Source organism: Hippopotamus amphibius, chromosome 5 (genome assembly GCF_030028045.1).
Source record: "Hippopotamus amphibius kiboko isolate mHipAmp2 chromosome 5, mHipAmp2.hap2, whole genome shotgun sequence".
Lineage (NCBI taxonomy): Eukaryota > Metazoa > Chordata > Mammalia > Artiodactyla > Hippopotamidae > Hippopotamus > Hippopotamus amphibius.
The window spans coordinates 44,115,416-44,143,298 of record NC_080190.1 but is presented as its reverse complement, the minus strand read 5'-3'; the positions used below and the strand labels follow the sequence as shown (position 1 = coordinate 44,143,298).

Sequence of the window (27,883 nt, the reverse complement as noted above, 5' to 3'; positions counted from 1 at the left end):
CCATATAAGAGCTCAAAAGCAAAAGCAAGTACAAATGAAGGACTTAAAGATAGAGTTACATGTACAATTCCTAACTCAATATTGGAGAAAAGTCAAGATTTGAGAGAAATTTGTATACTGCACAAAGCCTGACTTATGGAAGGATTGGAGTTGGATTTGAATTGTTAGTGTGTGTGTATATGTATGTGTGTGTGTGTGTGTGTGTATACATATGATGCATATATATATATGCATATATAAATGTATGTGTGTGTGTGTTCTAGAGGTCAGGGGTTGGACTAGGAGTCCCAGAAATCTGAAATTTTAAGTAGCAACCCAGGTGACCTTTGATCAAATAGTTCTTGGTCTTCACTTTGAGAAACATTGGTTTCAAACTTGTGGAACAATAGACACAAAGAGCCTCAATAATAGCCATTATGTATTATTTCTCATTTGAATGGGAAGACCCTTACTTATTTTTCTATTAACAATGCTGTTTGCTGTTGGCCTAAGAGAGAGATGCTATATTGTATTAAGACCATTCATTCAGCCAGCAGAGAATTAGAATATGTATTGTCTTCCAGGCAGTGTGTTAAGCTCCAAGTTTCCTGGTAATTTTATAACCATGGTCCCTGCTCTCATGGAACTCCCCGTCAGTAAGCAAGTATGTAGGTCATGAACAGGTCTCAGTTTCTTATTTCCTCCTTGACCTAGGACATATAGTGCATGTCAACAGGGTGTTTATCCTTATGCAATAAGTGTGGCCTAGTCCTTATAATGTAGCTGTGGACAGTGAAACAAGTTAACGTTGGTAGCTGGAACCTGGATGGTAAATCCAGGTGAAGTGGCTTGATAAAGGCAGTTTTCCCAATAATAGGCACTAATAGTAGTCTTACAGTTCTCTGTTTGAGGGTATCAGAGGATTGGTAATCTAAGAACTAAAAGGAACTCATCCTGGACAGAATACCAACCATCACAACTAACTTCAGCACATGTCCCTTAAGGAGTTTGGGAGAACTGAGATGTCTTGCTAATCCAAATCCCCCAGCTTGAAATTGTCTGGAATACTTTGCTGAATATTATTCTTTGGGCATTTTAGAGAAATGTTTAATAGCACAGATCAATTTTTCTATGGGACAACTCTGGTGAAGATCATTTTAAAGATATGATTTTAAAGCAGACCCAGAGGATGGAAGTTCATTTAGTAACTCCTATTTAACTTAATAGATGTATACATCCTATGTATGTTTATTATTATATATTTTATATATGATATACATATATAAGTTAAAGATTTATTTTGAATTTTATCAAATCCTTTCACTTACTTTTGTTCTTCAGTTCAGTTAGTAACCTTTATCTGTTCTGAGTTTCTCAGTCTCTTTTGCCCATCACATGCCTTCAATCCCCAGTAAACACTCTTTTGCTTACCACCTTAGAGCTTTCTTTCTTTTATCACTTCAGTCATGCCCCTAGGCCACCATTAGAGATGAATAAACAAAAGCTTTGGCCCCAAAGAACTGAGTGGTCAATGCAGGATGCTAACTCTGCTAACTTAAGTAGCAGTAGAAAATAAACAACAGATTTAGCCCCAAGGAGCTGAAAGGCCAATGTAGCACACTTGCTTGTTACCATTGGCTAAAGTAGAAGCAGAAGACAGTAAAAGAGAATAAAATAAATAGTCTGATCAAAGTAAACTGAGGGTATGGCCATGGTGGACTCAATATTGGTCTTTCTAATGAGTCATATCAGTTCAGCTAAGCTTTTTGTGTGACTGCTGCATGACAGACATTTTCTTGGATACTGGGGATCCAGAAGTGAGTAAATCTCTGTGGTTCTTGTAATCAAAGAACTTACTGTCTAGTCTTGTATGAAAACTTTTGGTAGTTATCCAGAAATATACTGATCATTACGAAAATAACAGCCAACATTTACTAAGTGTTGTTCCAGATATAGCATGAAGAGATGGACCTATATGTATGATATGATGATTTTCAGTTTATATATCTGGACACTATGGGTACAGAGATTAAGTAACCTACTGAGGATCACATTGCTAGTGATTAACAGGGTTGTGATTCAAGTGCAGCAGTCTGAAGCTAGATCTTAAAGACAAACAATATTTTCTAAACTATACCCTACAGTTTTATTGGTCTTTTTATTTTATTTTAAAAAATTAATGAGACTATAGTAGTCATTTATATTTCTTTAATTTTTTATTTTGTGACTAAACATGATTCTGCATATCGGAAACTGGTGTCTAAAATCTGCCAAAAGAGAGAGTCTGGTACATCAGTTCGGAAGTGTAGTGGACCCCATCTGTAATTGGAATACAAGCATGTTTATTCTATTAATGCCTCACAACCTGCACAAACAGCATAGATCAGCCCAGATCATCCACTTCATGATAAGGCCAGGAACTTTTCCTTCGAATGACTGTCAAAGTTTTTCATAGTGCATGCGGCCTGTGTTTATGCTCACACTCCTGCACACATTTAGACTCTATATCATTGCTTTGCAAGCTTTACTAGTTGTGTTGTAGGGCACTACTACTCTAGTTATGCCTATAATTGAAGCCTGCAGAGTCAACTATTGAACAGCAAATGAGAGCCCTGTTTCAACAAAGCCAGCTCAGCCAGATTCATTATTTTCTCTTTTTTACTCACAGTGGGTCTATCATTTTTGAAAGTGACTGTTGCCTTTGCATTTCTAATAGAGTCCTCACTAAAATTTACATTTTAGCCTAACTCACTGGAGCCTACCTTCAAGGTTTGAAAGTAAAGGTAATCATATTATTGTATCTTCAGGAGGCTTCCTGTTTCCATTTTCCTTAGAAAATTTGTATATTGTGAAATTCATCAAAAACTGAATGAAAGTATTTGGAAATAGATAAAAATGGGACTCTGAATAATTTATTCCAAAAGAAACATATTTCTGTGCAATTATTTACATAAATGCTAGCACTTCAAAAGCTTTTATAATGTCTACAGGAATTATTGAATCCATCGGTTTCTGTTAGAATATTTCTAGCTAAGTAATTTCTTTGAACACATGATTGCCTTTGAACTCTAGCTCCCAGAGCTTCACAGTCAAGGAAAGGCTAAAAGAAATAAATGAAATGTTATGGCCAAAATCAAAGACATGATCATTCTGCATCCTGACTTGTTTTGTTAAGAAAGATAAGTCAGAGAGCTGTGATGTGATTTTAAGAAATCAAAAAGGAAAAGCAAGCTCAATTTTCCCCCTCAGGTTTGTGTGTGTATTAGCGTGAACTAGATACGCAGGTGGAAAACTCTTCTTCAAACTCATTCCTTCCCAGATTCTCAGAGGCAGCAAAGTTTATGGCCTCATTATTAACCCAGCCCTGTTCTCCTGATTATTTTAATAGCTGAAATTTTGTCTAAATTCTATTGTAATTCCTTATGCAGGAGGATTACAGTTGTGGGATTCCCACAAGGCATAGACAAAACTGAATATGAGATGGCAGATGATTTCACTAAGACTGAAAAAATAGTTGAACACGTTACAAGTGATTGTAGTAGTAAATACTATTATAATATTTTGAGTATGAAATTAGTATGTATATAGTAGGGGCCAACTACTCCTGGGAATCAAGTACTTTGCCAAGATTGCTGGCTTTGTTTCATATCATGTGTTCCTGGGGAAAGAATCTTCTACCTGTAGTTACTCATGTTCAGTGAAGTGATTTTTTATGAAGTCTGTAATATTGGTAAGGGACTTGGTTACCAAAAAAACCAAAAACAAAAAGAAACAAACAAATACCCCTCCCCCCAAAAAAACCCCAACAAAACAAAAAACAAAACAAAACAAAAACAGAATCCACTCTCGTTTCTTTATACAGAAGGAATTTATGCAATGGTGGAAATAGCTCTCATATGATAATTGAAAGGGTGGAAGAGGTAGAATCTGTCTTGGCCTTCTAGGAACAAGTTGCAAAACTATAACAACTAGACTACTATGGAAAATTCTGCCTTTGCCATGGTCCAGAAAAGTGGAGTCAGAAAGTTGCTGCCACAGTTGCTAATTCTGAAACCACACATTTCTGCTTTAGTCCATACCTGCAAAAACGAACGTCTAACACCTGCTTTTCCCTATATAATTCATTCCGAACGATGTCTGATGCAAAAAGCATCTTGATAGAGTAACCTAATCATACATAGAATTCTAGCTGCAATTGAATCTTTTAAATATAGTTTTTAGCTTCCCAGATTATACATTTCAGGAACATGTGCAAAGAAGGTGGTTAGAATAAATATTGTCTGAACTTATCTACAGCATCAGCCACATCTGTCACAGGCTGGCATGTTGTCATGTGTCTCACATATGGTGATGTAACTCAAGTCCAAATAACATGAAACAGTGTGTTAAGACTCATGGAAGTTACAGATTTCCTTTTCAAAATCACTTTGGACTGTGAAATACATTAGGTAAATTATTAACATTAAATCTACAACTTTTGTTTTTACACCAAATCATATGCACGTACCAGTGCATATTTTGTAAAAATGGGGTAACTGCTTTTATGATTTGTAATGAGATTATATATTCATCAGTATATATTAGACATTATGTGATGTTCATCTCTATGACAGTATTTTTAAAGGAGGAAATTGTACTATTGCGGGAAAACATTGTCATCTTGTAAACATCATTAAAACCTCTACATCATGTATCTCCATACAGAGAGAAAACAAGAATGTATGAGTTATTTTTAAACATAGCTAATTATGTTCCTAAATACAGTGAAGGTCACTCCTCAGGGTTATCCTCCAGAAAGTAAGTTTTCTGTTTTCTCTGCTCTTTGGCCCCTTCTCTTCTTTAGCAAAATTAATTGGAAGCTAATTTAAGGTTCAGGAAATAAAAAAAAAAAATCCTGGATCATTTGTTTCCCTTAGTGACACAGTGGATAATTGTCCCATTTTTCTGGAAGAAGAATAAATCACCTTTATGTCTTTTTAATTGAGTGAGAATCCAGAAGGATCCAATGTTCTAGCAAAACTATGTAACAAATATTTGTCAATTGAGGAGTCTTAAAATTTCAAATATAAATAATGTAAATTGAATGTCATAATGAATGCTTATCTACCCAGTATCTGACTTCAACAATGTTCAACATCTGCTACTCTTTCATCTATACCTCCACCTCTTCCCCATCCCTCATGTGATTATTAATTTTGTGGCAATTTGAGGTTAAACTATTCCATTGAAATGTACAAACATTAACTATACAATTTTGACAAATGTATACATCTATAACTACTACCCCAATCAAGACATAATATTTAAATTACTGTAAAGAATTCCCCCGTACCTCATTGCAGTCATTCCTCCCCACACCCTTCCCCAAGTAACCACTGATTGGCTTTCTATTACAGTAGAGTAGTTTTGCTTCTTTACGAATTTCAATGAATGGATATTGAGCAATTCATATGGTTATTAGCCATTCATACATCTCCCTTCATCAAGTTTCTATCAAATCTTTACTCCATTAAAAGATTTTTGTATTATTGAGTTGTTTCATATTATTGTATATATATATATGTGTGTGTGTGTATATATACACACACACACATATATATATATGTATATGTATTCCGGTTACAAGTTCTTTGTTAGATATATTTTTCAAATATTTCCTCCCAATATATTATTTATATAGAGATGTCTTTTGAAGAATGTAAGTTTTAGATTTTGATGGAAGTCTAATATATCCAAGTTTTCTTTAATGGTTGTTGCTACTGTGTCCTGCCTAAAAATTGTTGCTCAGAATGCAAAGATACTGTCTTCTGTTTCCCTCTAAATGCTTTGTAGTTTTAGTTTTTGTGCTTAGGCCTTGATGCTTCTTACATTAATTCTTATGCTTGGAGAGGTACAGGTTGAGGTTAAATTTTGTTTTTCGTATGGATACCCAGTTGATCCAGCACCATTTGTTTAAAAGATTTTCCTCGCTCCACTGAATTCTTTTGAAGTGTTTGTCAAAAAGCAACTGTTGGTCTATTTCTTGGCTCTGTTCCAGTAATTGCCAAACTATGACCCATGGCTTATTTATGTATGACCCACAAACTAATAATGGTTCATTCATATTTAAAATAGTGTCAAATGAAAAGTAGCAATAGCAAGAGATATCCCTTATGTGGCCCACAAAGCCTAAAATCTTTATTATGTATCCATTTACAGACTAAGTTGACCAATCCTTGACCTAGTCTATACCACTGATTTATATGTCTACTTCTTTGCCAATCTCTATTTCTGTTGCTTTATGGTACATATTAAAGTCAGATAGTATAAGACCTTCAGATTTAATCTTCCTTTTCAAGATTTTTCTATTCTAAGTCATTTGTATATCCATATAAAATTTTGAGTCAGTTTACTAATTTTTATAAAATATTGCTGCGATTACAATTAAGATTTCACTGAATCTATAAATACATGGATTAAATTGCTATCTTAACAATGTTAAATATTCCAAACCATGAACCTGGCATATCTATTTATGTAGATCTTCTTTATTTCAGCAATATTTTGTAATTTTCAATATTGAGGTTCTAGCAGTCCTTTGTTAAATGTGTTCCTAAGTATTATATGGTTTTGGTGCCACTATAAATGAAATTTTTAATACTTTAATTTTCATTTCTTTCTATTTGTAACCTTTCCTCATCTTATACTTCTGAGAATTAACCTTGTGTCTTGAGACCATGATAAAATTACTTATAAATTCTAGTATAGGCATACCTCAGGATTATGCAGGTTTGGTTCCAGACCACGACAGTAAAGTGAATATCCCAATAAAGCAAGTCACTCACATCTTGTGGTTTCCTGGTAAATATAAAGGTCATATTTATACTATACTGTAGTCTCTTAAGTGTGCAATAGCATTATGTCTAAATAAGAAATATACATACCTTAATTAAAAATATTTTATTGCTAAAAAACACTAACAATCATCTGAGCCTTCTACAGGTTATAATCTTTTTGCTAGTGGAGGGTTTGAAATATTGTGAAAATTATCAAAATGTGACACAAAGACATGAAGTGAGCAGATGCTGTTGGAAAAATGGCACCGATAGACTTGTTGAATGCAGGGTTGCCACAAGCCTTCAATTTATAAAAAACGCAGTATCTGTGAAACGCAATAAAGTAAAGCACAGTAGAACAAGGTATGTCTGTAATGATTAATTTATTTTAATTTTAATTTTTTTCTTTTAATGTTACTGAGATATGATTGACATATGGCACTGTGTAAGTTTAAAGTGTATAGCATCAGGGCTTCCTAGGCGGTGCAGTGGTTAAGAATCTGCCTGCCAATGCAGGGGACACAGGTTCAATCCCTGCTCCAGGAAGATCCCACATGCCACGGAACAACTAAGCCCGTGTGCCAAAAAAATAAAAATAAAAAAAAATAAAGTGTACAGCATATTAATTTGACTTACACACACCATGAAATGATCATCATAGTAAGTTTAGTGAACATCTATCATTTCACACAAAGTTAAAGAAATATAAAAAAATTTTTCCTTGTTTTGAGAACTCTTAGTATTTACTCTCAACAGCTTTCTTATCTCAGAGACTTTGCCTTAACCACTAAACTCAAGACTGGAAACAGGGACTGCTTGGCTGCTCTTTGTTTCCCAATGACTTTCATTTTCTACCTGAGATTTAAATTCTCTCATGGTCTAGAGAAGCCTTCCTTCCCCCCTCCCCACCCCGACCCCCTGCAGTGGATTTCCTAAACCACCTCTTGCCCTGTAGGTGTGATCTTGAATAGTCCAGGCTGGTATACCTGCGAATACTGCAGGAAGCATGGACTTCACTAAAGATATATGCTTCAGACACATAACTCAGGAGTGTCAATTTTCACTTAAAAGGCAGCCTACATTTACCACTGTCTAGACTGTTCATATTATACCTATATGCTAAATAGGCAACGATTAGAGACGTAGGTGGAATCTTCCGGTGTTCTCGATCTCCAGAGTTATTGGTAAGAGGGGAACAGGTTGAATTGAAGCATGTTACTTGCAAGATTCAGTCAGCAAATATTTATTGAACACCTATCCTGTGCAATGTTTTCTGAGGGGATATAATTAGGAAATAAATTAATGGATAGTTACATGATTGTTTGCAATAGTCTGTACCTAAAATTTGAGTGATATATTATAAAATTTGTTTTATCCTATGTTTTTTACCTCTTTTCCCCTTGTTTCATTTTCAACATATGTACAAATCCATTCTTAGCTACGTAACCGCTATAACCATGTAACTTGTTTTTCCATCCTTTAATTATGGTCTAAAAATATGTGACGTTGTTCAGGTCCTTGTTGTTTCAAATATCACCATATCACTATTTATTGAATTAAATCACACATAATTTATTGTAACTTGGCAATAGCAGATACAATACATTATATTTTTCTTCTCTTTTAAACTTGTCTTAACTTTAAAAAAAATACTGAATTTTAGCCTATTTTGAACAAATGCAAAAAACTCAATGAGTTTTTATAAAATGTACATAACTTTGTAACCTCATCCATATCAGAAAGTAGATAAAAACTCTGCTCATGCTGTTTCCACAATGTTCACTCTTTCCGCCTCCACAAAGGTAACCACTGTCCTGATTTCTTTTTTTAAATTAATTAATTAATTTTATTGGCTGTGTTGGGTCTTTTTTGCTGTGCGTGGGCTTTCTTTTTAGTTGCAGTGAGTGGGGGCTACTCTTCGTTGTGGTGCGCGGGCTCCTCATTGCCATGGCTTCTCTTGTTGCGGATCACGGGCTCTAGGCGCGTGGGCTTCAGTAGTTGCAGCACATGGGCTCAATAGTTGTGGCTCACGGGCTCTAAAGCGCAGGCTCAGTAGTTGTGGCGCACTGGCTTACTTGCTCCGTGGCATGTGGGATCTTCCTGGAGCAGAGATCAAACCCGTGGCCCCCAAGTTGGCAGACAGATTCTCAACCACTGTGCCACCTAGAAAGCCCTGTCTGATTTCTAATCAAAGTTACATTACACAAATGGACATACGGTCTCTGTGTCTAGCTTCTTTTGCTCAAAATTATGTTTGTGAGATTTATATATGTTAATGTGTATAACTCTGCATTCATTTCTTTGTTGTATAAAATCCGACTGTATGATTATAAAAATGAATGTATCCATTCTACTACTGATATTTAAGTTGTTCCTAGTTTGAGACAAATATAGTAATGATACTATGAACATTCTTGTACATGACTTTTGATGTACATATCACTTATTTCAGTTGGGTATATACCTGGCCATAAAACACATGTGTCATTAGATTTTCCAATGCACAAATTTAGTATTTAAAGCCAAACTGTTTCTCAGAATAATTTTACAAACTTACACTCTAATTAATATTATATAAGCAGACCATTCTTATCAATACATGCTATAATCAGTCTTTTTAATGTTAGCCATTTGATAGGTGTTTGTAGTGTATTATTGTGAATTTAATTTGCATTTCTATGATTGAAAAAACAGGCAGAATATTTTTATATATGTGTTTATTGACAATGTAGATATTCTCTTTTGTAACATACCTGTTAAGGTCTTTTTCCCATTTTAAAAAATTGCCTGGAGTTTATTTTATTTTATTTTTTTAATTGAATTTAATTCTTTGTATGCTCTGGACATGACTTTTGTCTGATATATGTATCTTTCTTTATGCTGTGCTTTGATTTCTTTTTTGATAGTGCTATCTTTTGACTGCATTATCATTTATTGATAAGTTCTTTATTTTAATGCAGTGCAATTTATCTATCTTTCTTTTGAATTTAGTACCTTTTCTTTTCTGCTAGGGAACTCTTACCTCTCCCAAGATCTTGAAAATATTCTCTTGAATTATCACCTAGAAGTGTTATTATTTTCTATTTGTATAATTTAATACTGTTTTGTGCTTTTGTGAAGTAGCAGTCGAATTTCATTTATTTTGAATATCTCTATTCAATTGGCTCAGCATTATGAATCTTTTATGAGTAAATCTCTTTCTAGACTATATTTTGTTCCACTTGACTATTTGTCAAGATTGCATTAATACCATGTTGCCTTGATTACTGCAGCTTTAGAATACATGTTGATATCTAATAATTCAGCCCTCCAATGTAGTTTGTTTTCTTCAAGCTGATCTAATGTGTACTTGGCATTTTGAAATTTTATACAAATTTTAGGGTGAAATCTTTGGTTTCTTCAAAATTGCTGGGATATGTATTGGTATTGCATCAAATGTATTAATTAATTTGAGATTTTAACAACTTTAAAATATTGTTTTCCAATCCATTAATATGGCATATCCCTCCAATTTTTTAAAAGATTTCTTTAATTTCTCTCATACACATTTTATTTATTGTTATTTGTACTTTGTTTAGAGGTATTAAACATATTTTTAAATTTATCCTAGATATTTGATGTCTTTGATGCTATTATGATTATCATCAGTGTTAGCATTCAGTTTTTCTCTTTGTTGTCAGAATAAGGGACTATTTTTATGAGGCTGCTTTATACCTGTTTTATGGTTTTATAACTCTTATTGAAACACTGAAAATATAATTAACCTAAAATGTCTTTTTTCCTGAATATATGACTCCTTTACTTTTCTTGCCGGAAATCTCTCACTTGCCCCCAAAGTTCATATACAAATTTTTCTTGTAAGGTGATGTCCAGATCATTATTCTGTAATTCTATAACACTGACACAGAAAAACCTGCAAGGGAAATGACCATCTGAGTTCAAGTTATTTTTATACAAAGTAAGGTTTTAGCGTAGAATAGAAGTGAAAGGAATCTACAAAAGCCAGGAAATATCTCTGAGAATTAAAATCACTTTAATATTTTCCTTCTATTTTCCACAATTATGACTAAATGTATTTAACTGCTTAATTATCAATTGTTTCAGACATATGTCTTGTACTGAAAATCATTGAATACTTTTAAGCACCAAATTCTCATTAATGAGAGTTCCCTGTGTATAGCCATTACATTCACTACAAACTATGAAAAATAAATACATAATCTCTATAAGAATAGGTGGAGGAATTTAACTCACTTTTATTTGTGTGGAACGTGTTTTTTCTTTCTCATAGTCTCTCTCTTATTTTTATTTTTGATGATTTTTTGCGGGTAGACACCTGGAAGAAATGTAGACTCAAATTCAATTTTGTTTGTTTTTATGCAGTTTTTGCCATGGTAATAATCCTTTGATGATGAATAAATAATTATTTTTATTAATTTTTACTCTGCAAGAGTGACAACTTAGATTAGATTCCTTTTGCATCCTTACTGAGGGAGCTGGAAGAATACATATTATTCAGAATATTAATGTCAGATGCATCTTCATAGCTTAATTGTTTATTGATCAAAATTTTTATTTTAACCAAGGATCACTTGTATAGCCATCCTTTGTGATACATATCACCTGATGAAAATATATGCATCTCTTTAAGGGAAAGCATTTTCTTCAAAGTAAAATTATGTGTATATATTTACATATAAATCAACTCTCTTGAAACAGGAGACAACAGGGTTTTTTTTACACTCTGAGGTTAAAGTAATGGGAAAATACTGAAGTTATTGGGAAGGTGTTCCATGTGATTAGATCACTATGTTCGCTAATTCTTGTCTTTGTGACTTAGGTTCCTACCTTCCCACAAGATTAGGAGAGAAAGGCACTGTCTTTCTGGATGATTACCTTTCAAAAGGATGGCTAGTAGGTCCTTGAGAAAGATTTTTCCTGGGTTGTAAAACTGGCAAGAGGCTCTGAGATAAAAGTTGCATGTCAAAGAGGCAGAGAAAAAATTTACAATGTAAAGTTTTCTAAAGTAAACACTCTAAGAAAGGGGAGATCAGGAATCTACAATTAGGAAGAAACCTGTCTATGGTTTACTCAGCCTGAGGGAAATGGGAATATTAAAGCTATCTTGGTCAGTTTGACTTTTCTTTGTTATTCAGAAGCAATTATTGAGGAATGCAAAGATACACACAATATTGCAGAATAAAATTATTTAAAAATACGTAAGAAAAATAAAAGAAAATAGTGCATAAATACTTCTCCTTCAACTTTTATTTGCATGGGCATCTTCCACTATGGGAATATCTGAAAAGAACATATTGAAAAAGAGGCTTGTCATAACCATACTTGGATTCAAATTCTCTTTTAATTAAAATTTTATTTTGAACCCTTAACATCATCTTCATCTGTTTAAGTATTCCTTAATGCTTACATTTTATTAGGATATATCTGTGTTTGACATGAAAAATATTTCAAGATATATCCCTGTTTTTTCCTACTTTTTATTTGTACATTAATTTCAAGAATTTAAAAAATGGCTTTTCCCCACATAGTTCATGTCATTTTGTAATAGGGAAACTGGTTTTAAGAATGATAATCAAATGCACCAAAAGAACAGTGCTAAAAAGAATGAAATGTGAAATCTATGTTAATACCATTGCCCTTTCAGCAGCAAAATACTAAATATATGTATTGGCTCAGTAAGAAGCTTTTTAAAAATGACTCCTCTCTACACACACGCAGATGCACACACACACACATTCATATAGTCCATCTACAGCCCTGTGTTGAGCATTTATATGCTGAAAAGTATCAGGTATCCTTAAGGAACTTAATGAATCACATCCTAAGCATAATTACATGCATTGAAAGTAGGGCATTCATATATCATTAAAAGATAGAAAACATATTATAAGGCAGTATATTTTGTATAAACATCTCCTCAAATATATCTGTGTTGTGTGATAGTAACCAAAAAGTTAAAAGCAGTTTTTTCCTTTTATTTATGTGTATCTTCTAAGAACTATGCATTTCATATAATATATATTGTAATATCATATACTGAAATAAGAATGTAAAGATGAATGTAATTTATGGGAGTAATCTGTGTCTTAACACCAGACTTAGTTTCTACGTAGGCTAAAATTAAGGCAAAATTATTATATATTTATTAAAAATTTTCTTTATAATCTGTTCATTTGTTATCATTGTTTGCTGCACTTATATTTTGTTGCTGAGTTGTAGTATACCTAGGTTCTAGACTTGCTTACCCATTTTTATTTCCTTTTTTAAAAAATCCGTCTCTTTCCTCTACTTACTCCTTCCATCCTTCCTTTCTTCCTTCCTTCCTTCCTTTCTTCCTTCCTTCCTTTACTTTTTTTCCCATTCTAGAACATGCATTAAGCCATACTGTACAAGTGTAATACTAGGTGATATGAGGAATACAAAAACATATTTTAGAACAGCTCTGCCCATCAAAATTGTACAACCTAGAAATTGAAATCACATGTGTATTAATAGGTACAAGTTTGTACATGAAAAGAGCATTAAGAATTGCTTTGATGGGTTATTTGTGTCTTCAAAGTGAGAGAGCTCTTTATACTGAAAATATGAGGCAAAGCTTAATGAAGAAAGGGACACTTGTATGTATCACAAATGGTGGATACTGTTCCAAGGTCTTAAGATAAGAAAATACAGATTATGTTTTAAAATAAAAATAATCCCACTACTGGGCATATACCCAAAGAAAACCATAATCCCAAAAGAAACACGTACCATAATGTTTATTGCAGCACTATTTACAATAGCCAGGACATGGAAGCAACCGAAATGCCCATCAACAAATGAATGGATAAAGAAGATGTGGCATATATATACAATGGATTATTACTCAGCTATAAAAAGGGATGAGATGGAGTTATATGTCATGAGGTGGATAGAACTACAGTCTGTCATACAGAGTGAAGTAAGTCAGAAAGAGAAAGACAAATATTGTATGCTAACTCACATATAAGGAATCTAAAAATGGTACTGATGAACTCAGTGACAAGAACAAGGAAGCAGATACAGAGAATGGACTGGAGAACTCGAGGTTTGGGAGGGGGTGGGGGTTGAAGGGGAAGCTGAGACGAAGCGAGAGAGTAGCACAGACATATATATACTACCAACTGTAAAATAGATAGTCAGTGGGAAGTTGTTGTATAACAAAGGGAGTCCAACTAGAGGATGGAAGATACCTTAGAGGACTGGGGCGGGGAGGGTGGGGGGGACTCGAGGGGGGGAGTCAAGGAAGGGAGGGAATACGGGGATATGTGTATAAAAACAGATGATTGAACTTGGTGTACCCCCCCAAAAAAAAATTTTTTTTTAAATCTATAATTTAAAAATAAATTTTAAATTTTAAATAAAATTTCAGTTTAAATACAAAAAAAAAAATAAAATAACAGGAAGAACCTTTGGTTTCATTTTAAAAGTTTGTGGAACTTATGTGAAAGAAATAAAACTTGAAAATCATATTGATGGTGGATATTCTAAGTGATAGCTTTTCCTATATCCCTGTCTCCTAGAATTCATCTCCAAATCTGATATTCTTGTTCTTTGTTCTATTTCGTTCAGTTCTTGCTGTTTCACTACTTTCCAACAAGTTTTCTGAGTCTCTCACTCTGCAAATAATGTAAGTGCTAAGAACTTGACAGTATGTGCTGATGTTATCTGTATTTTACTAGAAATATTCCTGAGAAAGAAAATTTAATCACATAACACAATTGTTCAAATGATAGGCATCTCAATTTTTAGTATAACAATTAAGGAGATTGCCCCATTCAGTAATTTAATAAGTTGACTACTTTTACTTAGAAAATTGTTCTGACTTCATAGTTCTAGTATAATTAGAGCATAGAGCTGGCTCCCAATTTGCATGCAGTGAGGATGATTTTATGTAGATTTTAAATATACAGACTAAACCAAGCTTTCAGAGTGCCTGAATCTAAATTCAAGTGGAAATGAGCCAAACATCTTAAATTATTAATTAAAATGCTTTTAGAACTTAAAACTTATGTTAAGAATTTCAATCACATATTGATGATAAAAAGTTATGATACACTTGTCTTAGCTGTACTCTGGCAGGATCAGAAGCTTTCTCGTTTTGCAACAATGCAATTTTTTGATAGACATCTCATATTTTATAAGGACACAGGAGCAAGAGAAATGACTTAGTATGCTGTCATTTTTTATATTTAAAAAAAGTCAACGTGGGGGACATGTGAGATTACAGAACTAGAGAAGATTAGTATTTTTATAAAGTTGTTAAGTTCATAAGAAAAAAAAAGGTACCCTCATTTTCACCAACTGATGTTTCCTCCTTCACACAATAAGAAACCATTTCTGCCTAGTCAAAATTTTTAAGGTAACAGTGAGATTAGCAACATACCCTGTTGCTTCCTCACTATTATGTTGAGGAAGTGAGAACTCCATTCATGTTTTTTCATGCTTTTCTCAGTCACATTACCATCCAGGCTGGCATTCACAGCTCATAATACTTAATTATAATGAAAAGAAATTTAGGTTTTTTAATTTGTCAGCTCTCTCTCTCTCTCTCCTATATGCATTCATCTGTGTGTTTGTGTGTTTGTATATATACCAGCTGTGACACATGTATCCTTATTATGTGGCACACTTAAAACATTTCATGTTCAGGTATAGGTTTAAAACTTAGATAGAAGGAAGTTAATATTGTTAACAGTAGAGTTTTTCATTACTGGGTGAATTACTTAGCTTGAAGGTAAAGGAGGAGAGGTTTAAAAATGGAATGAAATAGAATGGAATGGAATGGAAAAGAAGCCACAGAGTCCAGAGTTCTAGTGCTGAATTTTGAAATTGCAATGATAACAGTGATGTTTATTCACACCTCAGATGTTAAACAAAGATAGGAGATGAGGAAATACTTAGAGGAGTGATTATCATTGAATATTCCCAAAGCAAATGGGAGGGAAATGCTTACCATGTACAATTAGTTCCCAACATCTGTCACATGGGCATCTATTTCTTTGCTATACTGGAATCGTTGTTCGAGCAAACTATGCTTAACCTGAGAGTAAGAAACATAAATTATATATAATGTGAATAGTCTCGAGTAGCATCTTTTACCTACTATTCCTGAATCCTATGTGTTCCTCTTGTTAATAAAGCTAATAAAAAAGGCCGGTGTGGCTCAGTATGTACTTCTCTTATTCATCTTGCTGATGTTTTTCCTCATCTAAATACTAGTGGATATATGGCATTATATAAATGAAATAAAATTAGCTAAATATACTTACAAATACACAACTTCTAGCTTAATGTACATTACAAAAGTAGTATTCTAAAAATTATTTTATAAATCCTAAAATATTTCCTTGGGAGTATATAAGTGCACACATGCCTAAACTACAGTGAGAGACTGGTGGAAAGAAGTATCCTGTGAAATAACCTAGCCCCCAAAATGAATAACACAAACTACAGTCTCAAACACTCTTAGGATCTCCTTTCTCATCTACACTGCTTAGTACTGTTATATGCTTACTATCTCACCCTCCTGTGTATATCAGCTTTTGTTTCCTTTCCTTTAAAACAAATTTCTTAAAAAGAGGAACCCTGAGCTTTATATTTAAACTGTAGCCACATGAAAAGGAACAGACCTTTCTTTCTGGGACTCAAGTTCACAATTCTAGGACAGAGCTCTCTATTGCTAACTCTATGGTAGATGCCCAGATGAGCCCATGAATTTTGGACCAAACTGTATAAAATGGCTGCTCCTGGATAACTGTAAAGACATGGGAGAGAAATATTACTCAATGTTAAATTTATCCTATTGCTAAATTCTATATTCCAAATAGAAAGAGTTATACGTGCAAATAAATATATGAGTGAGTATATGCACATTCATTTTCCTCAAACCTCAGAGACAAGTCCTTTTCCCTCCATGTTTGGCTTTCTTTGTTTTACACACACACACACACACACACACACACACACATGCCCTCTGACATACATGAGCAAGAATTTCTCTTCAGTGAATCTAGGAATAAAATTGTTGGGTGACAGAAAGAGATGATAAGTTTTAGTGACTGTTTCTTGGTGCACATGGAGTCCATAGTGGGAGGACATTTCTAACAGAGACCTCTGGACAGATACAAGATATATCTTGCTATACTAAGTACTAATTCTTAGAGCAGGTGAGAAAATAAGTTGATTTTGACACATGACATTATTTGAGAAGATCTTTTAATTGCTTTGTACTTATTATAATTTTGCTTTTTGAAAAGGCTAATAACATATCTGGGACCATAGCTGCAAGAAACAATGAAACAAGAGGAAACAATGCATTTGTCTAATTGTTTTCATATATTTATGTCATAGTTGTTTTTCTGGATATTTTTTAAATGTATAGAATATTATATAATATTATGAACAAAAATGGAGGTAAAAGATGGGGATAGAGTATTACTTGAGCCTAAAAAAATTCATGTTACAATAATATATTCACCCATCAGTGATAAGGTATACTTTTAAAGCTTTCTAATAGCTAGTTAAAAAAGAGAGAGAGAGAAAGAAATATTTCCAGCCACAAATTTCAAAATGTGTATAAGCTTAAAATAAATTCATTACCTAAGAGAACTACAATTCCTAACGGATCACGCAGGAGTTAATCTCGGGGAGTGGTTGCAGTGCTTGCTGGAGGGAGTAGGAAAATATAAACAATATGCTGTATATGGTATGTTAGGTCATTAAATAGAGTGGTTAGAGAAGGCTTCCTTTAAAAAATGATATTAGAGTACAAAGCAGAAGGTAGTAAAAGAGCAGATCTTGTGTCTTTCTGGGAAGGGAGATCCTAGGTAGAGGATACAAGGCAAAGATAATAAGTTAGGAGTGTGCTTGGTCTACTGGAGAATAGTTTATAGGCTAGTGGCTAAAAGAACAAAGTCAAAGCATGCATTTTACAATAATATAAGAAATTGGCTTTTATTTTCAGGGAGATTGGGAGCCACTAGAAAGTTTTAAGCTGATGTATTTTAGAAGGGTAACTCTGGCTATTGTGTTGAAAATGGACTGAGGCAGAGCAAGGTCTGCAATAAGAAGATAACTTGGGACTTTATTGCAGTACTCTGGTTAAGAGAGAATGTTGACACAGAACAAGTTGATAACAATAAAGGTAGTAAAGCAAAAAGGTCAAATCTGGATATATTCTGTATATAATAGTATTTTCTCACAAACTGGATATGGGACATGAGAGACAGTGAGTCAACAACTAATAAAATTTCTTCCTGGAAAAATTGCAAAGATGGAGTTTCCTTTATCTGATGTGAGAAAGACACTATGAGGAATAGGCATAGAACTGTGTGGGAAGATCCAGAGCTCATTTTGATCAGATCTCAGTTTGATTTGTTTATTTGACGTATGAGTGGAGAGATGGAGGAGGCAGTTAGGATGTGTGTTTTTGGTCCAGAAAAGAGGAAAAAGAAATCTGGACCGGAGGTTTAAATTTGGGAGTCATGAGTCAAGAGTATATATGGGACTGGATGAGACAATTAAAAAAAAAAAAAAAACAGAGTATATACAAAGATTAAAGTCATGGAGACAAGTATGAATGAGCAGGGGAGACCATGCGGGAGCACACAATGATGTGAACTAAGTCAGAAGAATGAAGTGTTCTGAAAGGTGAGTGAAAAGAGGTATATGAAGGAGGGAGTGATTAACCATGTGAAATGTTGGTGATAAAGTTGAAGATTGAGAACCAACTACCAAATTTAAGAACATGAAGTCTCGTAATAAGACCTAGACAAAAACTTTTCTGGTGGGACATTGGGTTGAAAGCCTGACTGGAATATTTTCAAAAACATGTAAGGTGAGGTGTGGCAGAGGGAGTATGAGCTACTCTTTGGAGGAGTTTTTCTGTGGAGCAGAATTTCTTCATTTACTAACATAACCCTGTAATATAATGGACATTCTGTTTTGACTGTGCTTTCATTAGATGAATGTCATTTTTCATCAGCTTTGAGAGCAGGGGATCTTTATGGGATCACTCAGTAAAGTTGTATAGGGATTTGTTTGAACCTGAGAGAAAAGATTTCTTAAGGTGGAGAGAACAGCAACTGCCAGATTAGAGTCTGTAGTCTTCCAATGGTGGGGGGAAACAGGGGATCTGGCTCATTTTTAAACTGCCTTTCTATAATCATTATATTTTTAAAAATATATGGTGTGGTCTGTTTCTTTATTTCAACTGCATCAATTTGATGGTCTGAAAAGAAAATCTTACAGTATTCTGAGGGTACAAACCTTCATCATTTTCATATGCCCATGAATTGGATACAGTGTAATTCACTTAAAGTTTATATTTTATCATTTAGCCCAGCTGACAGAGTAAGCAAATGTTCATAAGCATTTTGACCTCAGTGATATGACCTCCCCTGCTTGCTATCTTGTGCACTTTTATTTACTTCAGGAAGAAATGGTCTTTGCTCCATGACAAATTTTCAATGATAACTGTGTATAAATTGTTGCCCCTCCACCTTTATTTTCTGTTTTGCATATGCACAATATTCTGTTTCTTTCCCTTGGCTTTCATGTATGTTACGTGCTTCTTCTATCTCAGTTAAAAAAAGTTATATTATATTTTAAAATATGTAGCTAGTGTTCCAAATTTAATGAAATAGAATGAATAACGCCCTTATATGCTTCAGTCTATGCAAACTCCCATCCCAGTGTCAGTGAGATGAGAAGTATTATTTATTGAGTAACTATGTGCCTTTACTTACATTCATTATTTATTTTTCATAACAATGCATATTGATGATTACAAGAATCTGGGGAACTTGCCTAAGATCACAGATTTAGTAAGTAGTGGGGCCAAGATTTTAAATATAGATCTTTTGGCTTTAGGGCTGTCTTAGCTGTCTATTGCTACATAACAATATTGAAGTAGATAGTATTTTACAACACACATTTAATATTTCACAATTTCTTTGGGCCTGGAATACAGGCATAGCATAGCCAGGTCCTCTACTTATGGTCTCACAAGACTATAATCAAGGTGTTGTCAAGGTTACAATCTTAGCTGAAACTTGACTAGGGAAGCATCTGCTTCCAAGGTAACTCAGGGCTGGCAAAATCACTTTACTTGTGGTTGTAGGACTGAAGTCTTCTGTGTCTGACTGCCTGTCAGCTGACTACCCTCAGCTCCTGAAGGTTGCCATAGTTCCTTGCCATGTGGGCCTCCTAACATGGCTAATTGTTTTGTCAAAGCCATCTAGGGAAAGAAAGAGAAAGAGCCTCAACAAGATAGTCACTAGAATCTCATGTAATATAACCACATAATGTACATGTAAATATAATTTCCCATTACCTTTGTCATATTCTTTTGATAGAAGCAAGTCACAAATCCCACCCATACTCAGGAGAAGGGAATCACATAAAACCAGGAGGCAGGCATATGGGGGCACCTTAAGAATCTGTCTACCATGGACATACCAAGGCCATTTTAGCTTCTCTAAGATCAGGATCCAACTTCTTTGTTCAGAATTATTCCCTCTGCCACAGTGGAAAGAAGGTACAATGGTTGTATCAGGGATTCTAGGTTGGTATGTTCATTTCTTAAACTGATACTCCAAGTCTGACCTGAAGTTTTGTTGGTCTGTCCTTAATGTCAACTGTCTATTCTCTTTTACAAGTTGTTAGCTGTAAAGTCAGGGACTATTTCTACATCTATACTTATAGCTATAATTTGGGAAAATTAGTTCTAAGGTCAGGTAGTTGATAATTACATTGTATTATTCTCCCTATATCTTACTTTAGAGTTGTTTCCATTTTAACCCTTTAAATCTTGTCAAAAAATTATAGGGCATGAAATCCAAATAATGAATTTATACATCAGCTGGATTTTTGTGTGTTTCCCATGAACTCAAAACAAAACTAACAAGGTTTTCATAATTTCATATTTAAATTAAAAAGTTTGTGTATTTCCAAGGTGATCGCAAGATATAGGGAAAGGAGATCTAAACTATGAATTAGTAAACCTGGGATTTGGTCTTGGATATGCATTTATTACCTACACCACCTTGGTCAGGTTATTTCAATGCTTGGGGTAGGGAAATGTGGAGATACCAGATGTTTGGCTTCATTTTCCGTATATATATATATGATATATGTATGAGATGGTACGTTCTTTTCTAGTTCTAATTTCTATGATCCTATTTTTAGTTCAGTAAAGGAACATACCTTCTACATCACAATGCATAACATACATGCATTTACTTAATATTTTATTTACAACAGAATAGAGGTATTAGCAATTGTCTAAATGTCAAGATACTTATATTAATTTATAAGGAAAAAGTTAAGGAGGGAAAAATCCCTTTATTCCTAAAGTTTTATACTTGTATGCCCGACATACTTGATATATCACCTATCATATATCATGAAGTAAAATATAAGTAAATAAAAGGTATTGTTACTTAGGTAATATGAATGAAGTGCACTCGAACAAAACTGCCCATTTTGTAATGGTTTATTCTTTTGAAGTAAATAAAATATAATTTTAAAGGCCAACATAGTTTTGCAAGTAGTATGCTTTTAGTTTCTGTAAGTTTTAGTTTCATCACTGTTGACTTGATTGGTATCATTTTCCATCTTTAGCAAACATTGTATGTGGCTAATATATCCCTAACATTCAAACACAACCCAATCAATATTGCTATTTGCTTTATGAAGTTGCTGGATTCACATATATTTTCTTCCCTTTTACCAATTAGTTATCTAGATATGATATGGGTATATGCTTAGCTAAAATGTGTACTTTATATAATTGTAAACCAAGAAGTGTGAAAAAACAAAGTAGAGAGAGTACTTCCAGAAAATTCCAGAAAAGTTTCAACGAAGACAAGGATTTGAGCATAAGAAGAGTTTTGCTTAGCCTGATAATCTTGGAATCTAGATTTTACTCAATAAACAACTACATAATGGCCATGCTTAGTTAATATGAAAAACTACATATTAGCTACAACTTCACTTTTTAAAAATATTTGCTTTAATCAAATAATGTACATTTGGGAGCTTTGTTTATGGTTTCATTTGCAAGGAGTAACATGCAAGAAAAAGCAGTGGATGCTTCCGGCTATGTGACGTAGCTGAACATTCTTCCAGTTGACTTAAACTAGGGAAAGATTGTTGCGAGAGATTTTATGCAGTTCATATTGGTTATACACCTTTGCATAATTAATTGTTTTATAGCAAGTAGTGTGTTCTGTGCACAGAGTGATTTTCTTATTTTAATGTTTGGAATGAGTCCAAACAGTCAATTACTCTCTCCCTGTAGAACTTACTCTTTCAGCGTCATTGAGTTAGGTTAATTAGAAAGGCAATGGACCCCTCTCCTCGCTGCCACCTCCATAGCACTTTTAGAGAGTAACCCACTTGTGTTATAACTGTCTATTTAAAGAAACAAATACAATTTTTCGGGAACATATTAAATATCCAATTATGATTGAGTTCCTATAATATACGTGTGTGTGTGTGTGTGCGTGTGTGTGTTCAGTCCCTAATAGGACCAAATGTGTGCTGGGGATGAGTAAAAAGTGTTCAGTCTAAAGATCATTACTAGAATGAATTTGTTGAATAAGATCCCTTTCTTGCTGTCAATTCTAATTTTAGTTTCTATGAGAAAAATCAAAATTGTCTGAAGTTAGAAAGTGGAAAGAGTGAGTCACTCCCTAATGATACCAGGCTTGTTTGGATTGCCTGTCGATCCCTGGATGGATTGCCATCCACCAGAGACAAAGAATTATCTTTACAATTTCATCTAGAGTGAGCATTCTCTCCCTACCTTCTAACTTCCCAGAGTGATTATTTTGCATTTGAGTACATATAAATTCTTCAGACAGCTTGCCATACCTGTCTTAGCTTTGTGACATGAACAGTAGACTTGTAAAAATTTTTGGAACATAAAATAAGTCATTTTGCTTTAGTTCCAAATGCTTTCCCTTCCAAAATGGAGTTAGTATAATTAATATATAATATAAATATATGTAATATAATTAATAACATTAACAACAATAACCATAATTCACATTTGTCAAGTACTTATTCTGTACCAGGGACTGCAATCAGTACTTCACATGCATTATCTCATTTAGTCACGAGACCAACCCAACAGGCTCTTCTTTGATGCAAATTATCTTACACACATTGGTAAGTAGGGGAATGGAGTTGGTATAAGGAAGCAATTTTATTGATTCATAAGTTATTTTATAGTACATTTATGTTTTGACATATTCTGGGCACATCTTTTATCATAGTTAAAAATAAATAGCTGTTTAAGAGGATCTTAAGAAAAAAGCTGAAAATCTGCAGCACCTTTATTTTATGCAAGTTGAGTTTACATTAGTGGCTATGACTGATGATATGTTAATATAGAGAAGCTGTGGGTGCAGATGAAGGAGCTGTGAAATTATTTTTCAGAGTTTTAAACAATAGATTAATGAAGAATGCTAAATGCTGGATCAAATTTTCAATTTCATTGAAAAAGTCTGCATTTAGAAGCAGATGACCCTCAATACCTACTTCTTGAAGGAAGACGCATAAACCACAAACTTAAGGCTGTAAAGATTGACTATGATGCTTGGAGAAAATATCATTAAATATTTAACTGTGCTACTATTTTGATTTTGATTGTTTTAGCTTTTGTTAATGCTGTTGATACAAGAACACAAGTTTTTTTTCAAGTACATACATATGGTGTTATAATAAAAAATACCTCTTCTATTGTATCGATTTTTGATTTTGTAGAAGAGGGAAATTGAAGGTAGTGGAGTTAAGTAACTGTCCACTGTCACGTGGCTAGTAAATGGTGGATCCCAGATTGGATTCTAACTATGTCAACTCCAGGGCCAGCTCTCTTCACTTCTATGATATGAGTGTCAAACTAAGTTAACTCTTTTTTCCTGATTTCAACAATTTTTTATTATGCCTTCCCTTGGTGTACCTGCATAGTGTGTACATACACTAGAGAAAGACCTGCTTATTGCTGCTGTTATGCATTATTGAGTCAAGAAACAAATGTTAAATGTTAGTTGACCTACTCATTATACATTTCTTTATTTTTTCTTAATAAGAATGTAGAATCCCATTTAATTTCTTAATTACACATTGAAAACACAGACCAAATAATTTTTCAAAGGTTAGTTGTGTGAAATATTTGTGAAAGAATGTGTACTCAGGTCTAGAATATATTTGTAGACCAGAAAATGCCATCGTCTGTACTTTTGGATGTAATATCTGCAGATTATATATTTGTCAGTTCAGTAAAAAAAATAGAAGGATTAGTTTCACTCATATATTTACATATATGTGTATTAGTATGTGAAAATGTAGAAGTAGATAATTTGCCTTATAGAAAAGTATGTGTGTGAGTGTGCCTTTAAACCTTATTTATATATATTGCTATAAAAGAATGGTTCCTTTCAACATTTCTTAGTGAGATAAAGCTCATTAGTAATAACATGATAAAGCAATATTACTAACTTGCTTAGAAAAATCTTCCAGAGACCCTCCTTTTATTTATAATTATGCAATGATATAATATTGAAGCCAGTTTTGTACCTTAAGAAAAAGCAGCCGATAAGTTTTGCATTATTATTCTTCAAGCTGGATTTATATTTATAGATTATCTATATATTCTTGTATGCTATCCTAAGGCAATGAATTTTTTAGATATATGCCATTTATTCTAATGTCCTTAGGAGGGTGCATTTTTATTTGCATGGCCACATCTCTTCTTTATGCCATAAGTTTAATAAAATGGATCAGCTGAAAATGATTGCTGTAAGCTATAGTGCATTACTGTTTGTCAAATGGATCATTGCAGTATGGGAAAAAAGAGGGGATTTGAATTGCATCAGTGCTGTTTGTGTTCAATTTATAAAATAGATGGAATCTCTAACAGAGTAGGAGAGATTGGAGATCTACTCTTGTTTCATCTCTTATTTAACAAATGTCTACAATTCAGCCTACTGAAAGAATAATAAGAAAGCAAGTATTGAAATGTTACATTAAAATAGTATGTTGTTCTCGTTGAATACCCCAGACATGTCCTAAAGAACAATGGCTTCTATTGTGTATCTGCACACTAGTTTTGCCTTTCACATTAAGATTTATGTTTTAGGCATTTGCTCTAAAATAAAAGAGAAAGAAGCAGTTCTCACCATGGGAGTCTCTACTATTTCTTTATCTCTTTCTTTTTCTTCCTTTCTCTTATTTTCAAGATATCTCTTTTCATATCAGAAGTCTTACTGAGTGAATTGAAGTATCAGCCTCTGTTATTATAGGCTTTCCTTTTGTTCAGGATAAAATTCAGTGATAACTCCTGTGAGAAGTGACGGACAGGGAGGGGAACAGATTCATGTTATTAAAAAGAAACAAGAAATAGATGGTGAAACTCACCAAGAGTTTGAATCTCTGCCTCCCACCTGATCTCCCAAAAATATCATTTATTTTAGCATTATAAAGGTATTTTTGCCTTTTTGAAACAGGACATTTTCTATATCATGCCAGATATAAAGCTGAATATCTTCTGCTTTGAAACAGATTCGCAAGTCAGCTAGGATTTAAGCGTATGATCTTTGTTAAAGAATGCATACAAGTAGAACATATTTTCAAATAACTCTCTTTGGTTTGCAGGTACGATTCTGGTGGATAACATGCTAATCAAAGGGACTGCTGGGGGACCAGACCCAACGATAGAACTCTCTTTAAAGGACAACATGGATTACTGGGTATTGTTGGATCCTGTTAAACAAATGCTTTTCCTGAACAGCACTGGCAGAGTTCTGGATAGAGATGTTAGTACATTTTTTTTTTTCTTTGCCCCTCTGTTACAAATGTATTATAATTTAAATATATGCACATGTTTGCTGACATATCAAATTTTCATTATATAATTAAAGTTTATTTTCTGTGTTCATCAACAAAAGCATTTCTTTTTTAAACTCCTTGAAAGAAAGGAAGAGGGACCATCTGTGTCTGAGAGAATCATTGTATTTCTTTCTGACATCCTGGAAGCTTGTCAGACTTCTGAATAAGGAGAGAACACAGTGCTCAGAATAAAAGGGTGGTAACCTTGGAAAAGCAGGATAAGTACAGCCCAATTCATGCAAAGTTTGAGAGTACAACTATGTGTTGGCTTGAGGACAGAAACTTTAGTTGAACTACTAACAGGAGTTACAAGCAGTAAGCGTTGCTTGAGAGATGAGTGTCAATGTGCTTATAGAGCTGAAAAAAATTAAAAGAAGGTGAGCAGAATTTTCCTGGCAATGTCCCAGTCCAGTTGTTCTCAGGCAGCATGACCTAAGTATTGAATTTAGCTATTAAGAATGCCTAAATAACCATAATTAAATCTCTTCTTTCTGAAAAAGTTGAAAAACTTGAGTAGATTTAAGTAGCTCTCTAATATAACTTTATTTTCACTTATTTGCATTCTAGTCTTGAGTGCAGAGAAAAGTGTGTGTGAGTATATGTGGGTGTGTGTGGAGGGGTGTTATAACCAGTAATTGTACAGGACTTTGGAAAAACTCAAGAAGTACATCTAAACATGCCTACTCCCAAATTTCCACTTTATAAAATCCAAATGTCAGATATTCAACCTAGTGAACCTGAATCATCTCACTACAGTGTTTGGGATTTATGATCCACTTTAAATACGATGTGGAGTAGATGATCCCTAATCTATTTCATATCTAAAATTCAGGGTCTTTAAGAGCTGTGTGGTGAGGTGGGTAGTAATAGGACTCTCCCACCAGGACGGGCTGCCCTTGTACACTTGGGGGAGGCCCATAATTCAGCTGATTGAGCAGTGGGGACAGATGTGAATAGAGGATATCAGTGGAGAATAGAAATGGGTCTGTTGGGCTCAACCTAGAGGGGAAAGAGTCATCCTTGATGCTGTTCCCATCTCCACCATTGCTCTCACTCGCTGTGTCCTTTCATCATGGCAACATTCTTTACACCGCACAATTTACAGTTTTGACTGGGTGGCTAAGAAGGTGTAAAATAGAATAAGGATAGTTGTTATCTTAGAATTTATCTTGCCTTATCTTAATTTATCTTATAGTAAGTCTTAATTTTATGAAGACAATCTGGATAGTAGCACAAACTGGCAAGCTGCAAGAGTCTCTGCAAGCTATGTTACTCACAGGCATCCTTTTTTTTTTTTAATTGTATTATATGATATTACACCTGGTTTCAGGTGTACAGCATTATAGTTCAACATCTGCCTATAGTACAGAGTGATCACCACCACAAGTCTAGTTATCATTCATCACCATATGGTTGACCCCCTTTACTTATTTTGTCCACCTCCTGTGAGGCATCCTTTACTGGCTTTAATTAGGAACATTCATATCCAAGTCATATGAATTTTATAATGTAACATGTTTGGAGAATTACAGAATATTTACCTATTTTAGGTCATTGTATGTTTTGTGTCCTTTTTTAAAATCACCTATGATTATGATGATTTACTTGTTTACTGGTAAATTACTTTCTTTTGGGAATAACTTTTTTTTCCTCCATTTGACATTAAAAGCACAAGTTCTGGGTCTAATTTATGAGTCAAAAGAAAGGATATCCTTCAGCATAAATAAAATGCATTCCATCTCTCCAGCCTACGGCATTGTTTTAATTTTAATTACTTACCAAAAATTATCTTCAATTTTTGATACTTATCTGTTTCCTTGGTATTTTTTTTTAAATTTCTCATAAGGGCAGCATTTATTGGACATTGGGTAAACTAAAATAGTATCATGGGAATATACTTACAATTGATTTGATCTGAAAGAAATAATTACAAAAAGGTGAACCATCCAAGTATCACTTAATGAACCATCCAGGCTGGTTCTTTAACAGAATAATTGAAAATAAGTTCCTTTGCATTTAAATGTTATTTTGTATTAGAAATGCTATGGTCAAGTTAAACTTGCAAAGATGTTTTATAAGTTAAAGTGTTGTCATTGGACACCTAACTGAAATTTGCTAAAGATGCTGAAGACTATTAAATGTTTATTTTTTGG

The 27,883-nt window shown here is 33.8% G+C and overlaps 1 protein-coding gene across 17 annotated transcripts in view; it reads left to right on the top strand.

The window, feature by feature from the left end:
• PCDH15 (protocadherin related 15) overlaps positions 1 to 27,883 on the top strand; it is a 764,244-nt gene that overhangs the window by 249,930 nt on the left and 486,431 nt on the right. For all 17 annotated transcript variants that reach the window (XM_057735541.1, XM_057735540.1, XM_057735538.1 and 14 more), the window contains one exon: positions 25,497 to 25,657. In XM_057735541.1, coding sequence (XP_057591524.1) covers positions 25,497 to 25,657 — 161 coding nt within the window. The remainder of the gene's footprint in view (positions 1 to 25,496; positions 25,658 to 27,883) is intronic.